Source organism: Plectropomus leopardus, chromosome 22, assembly GCF_008729295.1.
Source record: "Plectropomus leopardus isolate mb chromosome 22, YSFRI_Pleo_2.0, whole genome shotgun sequence".
NCBI classification, from domain to species: domain Eukaryota; kingdom Metazoa; phylum Chordata; class Actinopteri; order Perciformes; family Serranidae; genus Plectropomus; species Plectropomus leopardus.
This window is the reverse complement of record NC_056484.1, coordinates 3,862,533-3,874,789: the sequence shown is the minus strand read 5'-3', so window position 1 is coordinate 3,874,789 and position 12,257 is coordinate 3,862,533. Positions and strand designations below refer to the sequence as shown.

Genomic DNA, 12,257 nt, shown 5'->3' with positions numbered 1-12,257 from the left:
GTAAAGGTGAGACATCTCTGTCTCCCCATTCTATGATTGTACCTTTTATACAAAATGGCAAGGCAGCATAACAAGGCGATATTCCCGCCCTAAAAATGCAGTTCTAGAGTTTTAGAAAAAATCATAGTAAGGTTGCGGCAATGGACAAAATTTTAAGATTGCATGGAACACATAGGGATTGGCTGAATTTGCCTTTTTTTTTCCACAAACACATCACGAAATCCTGAAGAGACTGATTTTACCTCGCACTAATTGCACCCTCCCCCGAAACTCTCCCCTTTTCAACTATAACTGTCTGTCCCCTTTATGTCTCTCATCTGTGCGTCTCTCGTGTTGCCTACCTCTCACCCTCTGTGCCGTGCTGTTTTGGCCCTTGACTCAGCCCATCTGTCCCCCTGCTGCATTGTGCTCCCCAACAAGTCCACCTCACACAGCGCCACATTCCCTCAGGGCAAGTCACATGATCCGCCAAGAAGCACATTGCCATACAGGCATCAGTGGAGCTGTCATTGTTATTGTCACTGTAATCCCTTGTTGCTTGTGATGGATTTGCGAGCATGCATGCGTGCACTGAGGGTTACTGTAAATGTCCTCGCTGCGGGGAATTCGCCGGACTAAATGAGTCAGCGAAGGAGCGTCAGTGTTGGAGGAAACGTGAGACAGCAGTACAGCTCCACGCCGCATAAACAACACGAGTCCCTCCTCCCTCAGACTCACCCACACTGTAAAATCTGACAAGTTGATTTTACTTTAAAAAAACTAGGAAACCGACTGCCTTGAAAAAAAGTAACTGTAGCTATTAATCTTAATTTATATTTACTTTATATCTAATCGTTATGTTTGCGTCAAATTTAGTTCTATTTACTTAATTTTGTGAAGTTGATGCATCTTAAAAATGATGAGTTTTATGTAATCAATCTTTCTTGTTTTTAGCAACTTTAGTAAATCAAGTTTATTGTTATATAAACTCATGTCCAATTTATCACAGTGTGCAATTATTTTTTCATGTGCCATTGGTTTATACATTTTTTTACTGTTAAATTTTTGCATTTTGCATTTTTGTTTTTTTTTTTGCTATTTATATTGTTCTTTTTGCTTTATTTATCGTATACATACCTTGCTCTAATACCACTTTTCTGCTGTAACAATGCAAATCTTATCTATATTTATTCTACTGGTTTAAAACAAGTCAATTATTTTTGTATTTTCTTGAACATCTCAACAAAACATAGTTATATTCACTGTTTGGAGGCCATTGGTTTGCAAGATTATTTTAAGTAAGATCAGCTTGTCATATTTTACAGTGCAGTCAGCACAGCATCACTGCAGCCCGCTCAAAAATATCCCAAAACAACTCTCAGTTCTGTCAGAATTGAACTAGGTCATAATATGCATCCCTTCACCCCCTGGCGCGCTGTATACCAGCTCCCAGATGAGGAAGCCGCCAAAATTTTGGGCATTACGTAAGCGAGAAGTCTTCTGTGTTGGCCACAGCAGGGTGCCAGAGGAGGGCCGACAAAAGAAAATGGGTTAGGCTGCTATTATCTTCCCCGCAGTCCATCACCAGTCCCCTCGCCCCCTCGTTTATGCTGGCCATTATCACGCCAGTGTCCTTAGCACACCAGCATTTGGACTCTTTTGCTGCAAACCAAGTGCAATTAATGATCATTAGCTGCCCTGTCTCGCTTCATCCCCATCAAGCCCCCGCCCGTACTGTGGTTAGAGGACGAGGGCCAATCATGGCACAGGGAGCACTCAGGCGTGCATTGCACTCGTTGGCCCAGCGCTTGGCCATTCTTCGCTCTAGCAGGCCATTGAGCGCACTGCGAGGAGGGGCTCATTAACACCGGGCGCTCGTTAAGAGAAGGGACGGCCGTCGCTGTGCCACACGCTGGACAGGAGAGGTCTGTCCCAACACAATCGGTTGTGTCTCCCTCTAATTATCCGAATGGACCTAGATTTTGTTGGCCCAGAGGGGTGGCATTGCACCAGAGTGTGTCCCCGTCGCTGATTCCCCTCCCACACGAACCCCAGCTCACCCCACTCCAGTTCCCCCACCTCCCCTGCTACACCCACTGTCCCCAAAACCAGAGCAGTTTTATCCGTTACTGTGGCGGGATGTCCACGTGTGCCCACGTATTGTTTGGCAGCCAGGCCACTGTGAGCAACCACAATGGGCTCAGAACACTTTACCATCACATCTCTGCAAACACAACACCGCACGGGACGGAACCGCCAAAAACACCCGCCACCGTCAACAGATTGTCCTGAAATTGTCTACGCTGGCGACCAAAGTATTTACCAACACTATTGTTTTTGGAGGGATTTTACACTGTTTACTTTAAAATGTCCCCTGTGTCTCTGAAATGGGCTTAAAAAAGTCATAAAAGTGAACCAGGGTGTCTTGCTTTTGGCTTTAAAGGGATAGTTGTGGATTTTTGAAGTGGGGCAGTATGAGATACTTTTATATAGTCAGTGGATTACATGCAGTTGCTGGTGGGCAGCGCACTCTTGGTTTGTAGAAACAGACACTCCACAGGTAAAAAATCAGTATTAGTCTAAATAGACGCTATATTTATATATTGAAAACTCTGCTCAGATGTACTTTTGCAGAATTAACTTTCATCAACTCCTTTTTCTCTTTTCTTCCAGTGAGTTTATGCGATCATTAATCACCAACATGGACTTCCGCTCATTAGAAGTGAGGCTCTTCAAAGCAAAGGTTTGCTTTTCCTAAATTATCCTGAACTTCTACTAATGTCTGCAGCAAAGCACTGCCCACCACATGTTTATACTCTTTTCACAGGGTGCACCTGATTACCTCCACGCAACATCAGATTAACTCTCACATGAGTCACAAACTGTGTCCCCGCCTCTCTTTCATGGCTCCGCGGGTATAATTATAATGAAATAAATACTGGTAAACACTTTGAAGAGCAATTCCAAAGCATGCTTTGTAAAGCTAGCTTTTTTTTAATGAAAGACACTCAGCCCTCATGCATAGAAATGAGGGAAGCAAGCCAGAGAGAGAAAGAGAGGGGTGCTTTTCCCTTTTCATAGATTAGCAAAACCCTAATCTCATTAAAGTGCCCAGCAGTGAACATGCCGTCCACTCCGCCCAGCCCTGTAATCAGCCTGAGACACACGGCTCATCTCAGATGGACCGGGACCAGCCTACCAGCTGGCCGTTCACGGGCTGGCTCGGCCCTCATTCATACAAGGAAGTAGTGAGCAACTGAAAGACCAGAGGAACATGAGAATGGGCTAATTGCCAGAAAGGATTATTCTTCAAACCCTCCCCTCCCCCAACAATTATCACCTTGACTGCATTAACTGTGCAAACAGGTGCACTCAGAAACAGGTTGAGGTAATCTGAGGCTGAGAGTCACACACAATCACGCACACGAGCACACACCCACAGAGTCCAAAGCCAGTTTGTTTATAATCTCTTTTATGTTAAATATTATTATTGTGCAGCAACTGTTCCTGTTCCTCCTGGAGGAGCAGCAAGGAGACGCTGGAGCTCAGCGTGGCTTCATCAGTGCAGAGCAGCTGCTCCTGGAGCTGAAGGCCGGTGGGATCCATCTGGAGCAGGAGGCGGCCGTCAGACTGGAGCTGCAGCATGTTCCTCCCCTGGACCTGCTGGACTTCCTGGCCTACCTGCCGCTCTTCATGCTCATTCACAAGTCCATCATCTCCAACCCTCTCAACGACTCCAGCAACCTCTGACCTCAGTCAGTGCACCATGTGTATCAGGTATCAGCATCACTGCCACTACAATTGTCAGTACTGTAGTGACACACATCAAACAGAAGAATTTTTACCCCACACTGAAAGTTATCAATCTTATCAGTGTTATAATCTTAGAAGGGATAGTTCATCCAAAAATGAAAATTCAGTCATTATCGACTCACCCTCATGCTGATGGAAAGTTGGGGGAAGTTTTATTGTCCACAAAACACTGCTGGAGTTTCACAGGGAAAAGTTGTTGCTCTCCCAAATAATTGAAGCAAATGGTGACCAGAATTTAAATGTTAGAAAAAAACACATCATAAAACCACAAAGTGTCTTCATACTGCTCGTCGGAAGTAATCCAAGTGTCCTGAAGCCCCATTGTGCGAAGTTGTTTTGAAAAATGTCACTTGCGTCTTGTATTTAGCCTTTTTGTAGCCTGTAACTCCTATTCCGGGAGCAGCGCTCATGTACGCGGCTTGTGCGACACCCACAAGAATATCTGCTTACCAGTGTTTACATGCTACCTGGACACACACGCACACACACAGACTTCTGGAGTTAGCAGCAACCAATAAGTCCCTATGTTGGATTGAAAAGTACTCTGTGTTGGTCCCACACTTACAGGCTACAACAAGGCTAAAAACATATTTTTGTGTCTCATTAAACCACAGTGTCTATGTAATCCCCTCCTTTCACACAGTGACACATGACATAAACATACAGGTGATATTTTGTGCCTTTACTTAAAATGACTTTCAATCCACAATCCCTCATAACGTCTGCAGAATCAACATCCTTGATATTTCCATCATGAATAGGATAATGACAGACATAAACAGAAAACCCGACAAGAAAAGTCTCTTGAATTGACCTCTATTGTTTCTGTTAGCTACATAGAGCTGTGAAGTGCTGTCTATGGTCCTGAAATGATCTGCAGCAGTGGATGGTGATTATTTCTCAGTATACAAAATCCTCCACTGCAGTTTGACAAAACTTTAACAGAACTATTACATTATTTGCATTGAATTAAAACTTCTAAACTCCCTCCACAAACTTGCCCAAAAGCACTGCTCCTGAGGCGGAGTTCATGCAAATTTCCTGATGCAATAACTGCTTATTGTTCTGCATTGAAAAACAATATTTGAGCCACTCAGACTGTTTGTCCTCCTCTATCCAACTTCATCAACACTGACGAATGATATTCAATGAGATATTCAACTAATATAGTTTGAGCCATTGTTTTGCCTCAGCTTTGCCAATTAGATATGGCCGTGCTGTCCTGCGGTTCATACACGCTTGACAGACCGCCACGGAGGGAAACATAATGGGCTCTGACAGGCAGCAAACCAGCGCTGTTAGATCAGGGACGTCCTGTACGCAGCATACGCCATTATGTAAAAAAAACTGCAGCAAACAAGACTACAACCTTACATTAAACCTACTTTTAAAAACACTTTTTTGATAGAATTTTTTAAATTCTGGAGTTAATAACAACACTTTGAATTTGCATTGATGACAAATTAAGTAGATGTAAAATTAAGCAGCAACTATTTTGATGATCAAATTGTCATTTTATTCCATTTCTAAGTAAAAATCAAACACTTTTGCTGGTTTCAGCTCCTCAAATGTGAACATTTTGAGCTTTTTTTCCATACTTGATGTCAAACTGAATATCTTTCTGACTGCTGAGTTAAACAAGCAAAAAGATCATTTGACATCATCTTGGGCTGCGGGAGACAATGATTTAACATTGTCCTAACAAAGCTCTTAATCGTTTAATCTATAAAATAATTGGCATATTAATCGTTAGTTGTGACCCTAAAATAAGATTGTAAGTGTTTTTCTTGGGTATCCTAAGCTATCATCTTTGCTTCCGTCAGCTGCAATATCTTTCTCGCTTTATTGTGACCTTTTAGGAACCTTCGGAGGCATTTGGTGTCCATTAAAAGCTGTCGCTAAAAGGTAAAGATATGATTTGGACTTGTAATTACTTAAAAATGACTTGCCAGAATAGTTTTATTAGTCTTTTGGATGATTGCTGCAGCTATGAGACAGATTAAGTCTCCAAAATCTTTAATATTACCCAGAGTTGAGTCTGGGGTCTTGCGAATTAATTTTATATTTATTTTAATTTAAAAGTTCTTCTCGATATCTGCTGTCGTTGTTGCACAATCAACATTGCGTTATATTTTGGCCATGACCTCTGACAGCCCACATCAGAAGAAAACGTTGGCATCGTACATTTCTGCAAATCACAGATGTGTTAATTGTACATTTCATACGTATTATGATCACATGTCGGTGAGCTGACTTTGTCATTGGAAGGAGGAGGGGCTGGTGGACAGTGTGTTTCATAGGCGAAACAGTTGACAAGCTGCAGGCCACTTTTCCCGTTGTTCCTCAGTGAGACCTTCGCAGTGTTTCCAGCTGTGATTGTGACACCAAAACCAAGTATTTTAAGACCAAACATGATTTTTTCTGAACCTTGTGCTTTAACACAACCACATGTTAACAGTAGCTATGTAGAAGCATTAAGAAACTCAGTCTCTGCTACATAATGTACAAATGTAACAGTCGTGGTTTGCAGAAATGTACCGTGCCAGCATTTATTCTGGTGATTGGGTTGCCTCTGCAGAAGTACTGGAGAAAAACAGGAAGTAACTTCTTTGTGCAATTTCTGTGATTAAATACAACAAACATTTTAAGCAGAGGTCACAGTAACACTTTCATGTGTTTTGCACACTGATTAGTGGGAAGGAAGCCCCCAATAAAATGTGTCCTGTGTTGCCCCTTAAACCATCAGCCTCAGTTTAAACAGTAATTTCCCGTTCACAGTGCGCCCGCTACGTCAGGATCTCTAACACAGTCGGAGTAAAAATGTTTCTACATTTGATATTGTTAACAATAGAAAAGAGAATTACAGTCTAGTTTATGCATTAACTTTTGTCAAATACACACAAGTGTTTACATTTGAACTGAATCACGAGTGATTTGCATGACAGGGTGTGTACCAAGGTGGCGATGCTCATAATTATAGTTTCATGGTTTTACTTTAACGTATATTGTCTTTTATTAGATATGATGTGTTCAGTCATCTTTCATCATTTCTTTGTTTTTGCAAATAAAGTGAGAAAACTGAACTTGGTCATGGGACTTGCAGCTTTGCAGGGTGTCACGTCAAACGCCTGATCAGTAACTTTGTTACACATTTAAGTCTGAGCAAGACTCGAGAGAAGAATTTGAGTTCAAGGTCCAATGTGCTGCTGATTGCACACATTATGCACGTAAACAAAACTTTGCTTGTAGGTGTTAAGTAGTAGTTTTTGAATAAAAAGGCCCGTCAATCTTAAACATACTGTAGAAAAAAGTCCAACAAGGGACAAGAGTCGAAAATTAGCAACAAACTTTGTGCAGCACATCAGTTTTGTGCTCTCTGTTTGAACTACTATGTTAAATTGCATTTTACATGTCAAATCAAGTAAAACTTAGATTTGATTTGGGAATAATAGCAGGTTTCAGGCCTGGGGCTTTTTGGAGGTGGGATACCTATTAGTAAATGGGATGGCTGTTTTTTTTCATTTACTCCCAAACATTTTGATGACAGTTTGAAAAAAGGCATATTTTGATTGATAAGTCATAAGTCACAAGATACTAAACTGCTATCGAATTACCCAAAACGTTTTTGAGTGTGTTGAGGTTTCAAACAAAAACATTTATCTGTACGGATTTAAGGATATAATAATGATTACAATAAAAGCCTAAATAAAAAATGTTAAAAAATTTAACTACTGCCACTAGTCTCAGCACTCTTTTGCAGCTCACTTCATTTTTCATGGGTTTCTCTCCCCCCTCTCATGGCCCCCTGGTGGTCCATGAACCCTCCTTTCAGAGCAAGTGATGCAGCGCACGCGCATCTTGCACAGTGACCCCAACAACACCACGCGGTTTGCAGCTACTTTTTCTTTGCGCGTAAAATAATTCATTCTTTGGTCAATTCTGTTGTTAAATGTGTACATTTACTTAATTAGATGTGTTTTCTCCGTGTTTATTTTCACCGTGAGGGCGGGGAAAAAAGCTTGAAAACAGCCAAACTTTTACACACACACACACACACACACACACACACACACACACACACACACACACACACACACACACACACACACACACACACACACACACACACAGGTTTTTTTTCTTCCCTCCCCTCGTTCCCAGGTGGTGATTGTTGTGTGTTCGGCGGCACGCTGCTGTCAGGGGGCACACGCCATCAGCCAATTCAGCTGTGTCTCCACTCGACCACCACACAAAACCCATTCACTCATTAAAGCAGACACGCGTCCGGCTGCAGCCTCCGCCCTACCTGTCAAACTTAGTTTTGCAGAAACACAAGCTCTACCTCAGAATCTGCGGGTGATTGCCAAACCGTGATGACCCTCCAGCTGCTTATGTAAAAGCCGCAGGCAAAGAAGTTTGTATTTTCTCAAAGTTTCGCTCAATGCGGAAAGTTTGGATGAAAAATACTTCTATCCGGGGGCTAAGAATTTGGCGCCGTCTCTAAGTTTAACCCCTTTTGTGTGCACGAACATTATTACAGATTGTGAATCCACGTAAATCTACTTTGTTTGTGTGAGCAAAAGTTGCGCCGTTTAAAGCTGCATCAGTCTCTCTTAGTGGCACCGAGCCCAAACTATTCGAACAAGGCGTCTTAACTCGAAAATAAGCAACTTTTCTGAAAAATTATGATTATTTTTTTTCTAGGGTTTGGTTGCGTTAAGATCAGTGTCTTTGGATAAACAAAAATGTCAGTGCTTGTATTTTACAGCTGCAGTTATAGTAGGATTTCATAACGGTGCATGCTTTGAAACAGATGAAACTGAATTTTACGCACCTGTGGCACCAGATTTACTTTGCGGTTGCGCATAATTGATAAATTCAGTTTTGAGTCCAAAATTACAAAATACACCCTGCTGTGCGTTTTTGGCTGTGGGACATGTGACATAACTGTTTAAGGTGCCACTAAGTTAACTTCGACAAACTAGACAGAAAATATGACGTGCGTAAAATGTAGTGCAGTACAGTCGAGCTCCATCACTCCCTCCAACTTTCCCCCTCCAGTTATCTGCTAAACACATGCTGAAAGTTGGAGGGATACATGTGGCTCCCCCCCCCCGCCCCAAAAGAAAAACAAGACGAATAATTCAAAATAATTCAGTAGCAAATCATTTTATTCTTGGACTAGAGTGTAGAAAATATGGTTATAAGACATCTTTTTTCCCAACATCTGTTTATGTGAAGACAATATAGAGCTGGCAGTATAAAGAGACAATGCATGGCCATTGCGCTCTGTTTGGACAATAGCTGCATAAGTTTTGATCATTGTGAACTTCATGACATAATGCAATAACATGGTTCTGCTATTAAATAAGACACATCGGTGCTAGAATAAAACGTCGGAGTGTCAAACTCCGTCTGGGAACCTCATGAACAGAAGAGCCAGAGAATAATAGACTACACGTCTAGGCAGGAGGTATAGAAGCAACTTCGCAATATATAGACAAAATATATACAAAAAGGATGTGTACAAAACATCTATAAATCTCTTACATACAAAAATATCTTAATATATTTCAAAAAAGCGTTTGATATAGAATTTTATAGAATAAATCCGCGACTTGGAAGCATTTTTCTGAATTAAAAGAGGTTTACCAAAGGGTTGGTGATTGGATTTAGCATAGTTTGAAGAGCGACGTGTTAAATAATGTTTTTAATGTGCTGCTGAATTCACTTAAGGGTTTTTGTGTTTATCATGGGCACAGAAGTTTGGATTCCCACGCTGTCAGGAGACCTCCTTAAATCCTTTGGCGCTGATCTCCGGCCTGATTTCACCCCAAAAGTCTTTTTTAAGGCCGTTATCTGTCTCTGTCTGTCAGTCTGGGAGGACTGGAGGGCGTTAAGTACGCGGGGCCAAAACGCGTTTGCAGTGCGTCTTTTTCTTGAGGACAGCCAGCCTCGTCCGGGACCATCCCAAGCGCACTTAGACAGGAAAGTGAGTTGATCCATATTTCTGCGGGAAGCGGAAGAAAAGAAAGTTTAAGCCACTAATTATGGTGTTTAAACTTTTTTATATGAATTTGGATATCATCAAGTTTATTCTCACCTTATTTGGATCATCAGAACCAGTTGGTGAAGTCCAGCAGCTCCTGTTCTTCTGGACTGAGCGGATCGTAGGAGCCCTCGTCGGATGAGTACGAGGACACCGGTGATCCCGCCATGGAGTTCATGTCCGCGGAGTATCCCTGCGACATGGTGGGCGACAGGACGCCGGACTGAAACGCCGCGCTCACCGCATCATGTTCATCCAGCAACTGCTGCAGAGCCCGGATGTACTCCACGGCGGAGCGCAGCGTCTCCACTTTGCTCATCTTCTTGTTGGCGGCGCCGTTGGGGACGTGCTCCCGCAGCGTCGCGAAGCCGTTGTTGACCAGTTTGACCCGGTTGCGCTCCCGTTCGTTCCTCCGCGCCACCGCGTGCGGCTGCTGCTGCGGGAGGCTGTACCCGAAACCCGCGAAGTTGAGTCTCCGCTTGCAGCGCAGCAGCTCCGGGGAGGAGGAGCGCTGCCTCTTGGGCTGCTTGGACACAGACTTCCCGCTGCCCTGGCTGCTGCCGCTCGGGCTCAGCTGGATGGTCTGCGCCGCCGCGGCGGAAAAGAAACACGCGGGCGGCATCAGCTGCTGCTGGCTGATGTTAATTTCCATCTTGGCTGTGAGGTCCATTCCCAGTAAATAAAAAACACAAACTTATAAAGAAATCACCAAGTCTCGCGGCGGTGCGTCCCGCTCGTGCCGTTCACGTGGTGTGGACGTTTGACGCGCACTTGTTTCAGTGGGGGCAGTCCGCTGGGCTGCTGCCTCGCGCGCTCCTCAAAGCTGCTCTGAGTCCTCGAGGGAAGACGCCACTGCTTTTCAATACGTTTGGATGGGGGACTGGCCACGCCCTCCGGTCGCGTGGATTCACCTTGGGTTCCTGCCCCGGTGCCGGTGCGTTGCGCGCGCCGGACGCGTGCCACTTGAAGCACTAAACAAACAGTCAGTGGTGAGTTTTTTCTTTCTCTCTATCTATCAGGAGTGTCTGAGAGGTGAGCGGCGGAGCGGAGAGGAAAGTTTTTAACACAGTTCCGTTCAGCACGAAAAGTTAACGACATGAACAGGAAAAAATACAGAACTTTAGAAACAAAATAACCTGTTTGTGCTCATTGTTAATGAGTTTGGTTGGTTAACGTTTATTAAGTTTATTTTGTAGTTTTTCTTATTGTGTTTGAGATCAAATACCAAGAAAAACGCTCCTTTTGTGCCTCTTTGCGTAAGTCAGATGTATCAATCATTTCCTGAAAAGTCATGTTTTATGAAGACTTCGTATAAAGTTGAGATGAGTGTTGGGACTTTCCCCTTGACGCACTTAACCCTTTGAAACCCGGAGCGACATCACCTTTGTTTTCCTGCTTTCAGATGCCTTTCACAAGTATTTAAAACTTCAACTCTGACCACACTGGGGCGATTTCTTTAAAAAAAAAAAAAAAATTTGAAGATTTAAAAAAAAAATCTAAAGCAAGGGAAAATGTTATGGAAAAAAGAAAAGCTATTTCTAATTATCATTAGTAGATATTTTTCAAAATCATGTTAAAAAGTTGCTACTTTTAAACCCCTTTTCTTTCTTTTTAGGCTTTTTTAAACTAATATCCAGGTAATGTTATTGTTTTTGTGTTTGTTTTTACTATTTTCTTGATTCTTTTTGGGTCCTTTATTTTCTTGCTCATTGTCCTCTTCTGTGCTTTTGAAATACATGAAGCTGGCTTGCTCAGGTTTCAAAGGGTTAACGTTGTCAGAGAAGTTCAAAAGTTCATTTGTCATTTCAACAGGTGACATTAAAAACAACACAATCAAAGTGTTTTGCAATCCAGTCTGGATAGTTAACAGAAAAGAATGGACAAGTGTTGCAGTTTGTTTTGTTTCAATAATAAATTTCCATCTTTAATGAGTAATAACCTTAAAAAATGAAAAAGATTTATGCTGGACTTAGATATCAGGGGAGTCATACGCAGAATTCAGGATAAGACGTAAAATATCCGTCATTTGTTCATTTTTCGTTGTTTCTTCGCAGCTCTGGACGAAACTGTGGTGCTGAAAGACAGCTCACCTCGCTGCTGCGCCCTTCAGATTTACAGCCTTCATAACGCCCCTCATGCTGGAGTTCATCTGAGAGCTCTGCATGTGTAAATCAGCCTCTCGCTGCCGTTTCAACTCAACCACAGTCCAGTTTTATTGTTAACATTACAGACGCGCCTCAATGCCGCTCATTTGAGGCACCATTGTGCACCAGAGGCCGAATTTTCCACTTTGATTAGAGCAGATCATCAGCCGCGCACAGGCGGAACGGAGGGGCGCGGATCAGCGGAGGGGCCCTAAGAAGCTGCTCGAAGGAGGCTTTGTGTGTGATTGGATACACCCGGTGCGGTTACAGTA

At 42.8% G+C, this 12,257-nt stretch overlaps 1 protein-coding gene across 1 annotated transcript; it reads right to left on the bottom strand.

Annotated features, from left to right (window-relative positions):
• Positions 1 to 8,975: 8,975 nt before the first annotated feature.
• Positions 8,976 to 10,641, bottom strand: ascl1a (achaete-scute family bHLH transcription factor 1a). The gene is made up of 2 exons (XM_042511677.1): positions 9,896 to 10,641; positions 8,976 to 9,802 (listed from the first exon to the last, which is right to left on the bottom strand). Exon 1 carries the CDS (start codon positions 10,509 to 10,511, stop codon positions 9,909 to 9,911), a length of 603 nt encoding a protein of 200 aa, XP_042367611.1. The 5' UTR covers positions 10,512 to 10,641; the 3' UTR covers positions 8,976 to 9,802; positions 9,896 to 9,908.
• Positions 10,642 to 12,257: the final 1,616 nt, after the last annotated feature.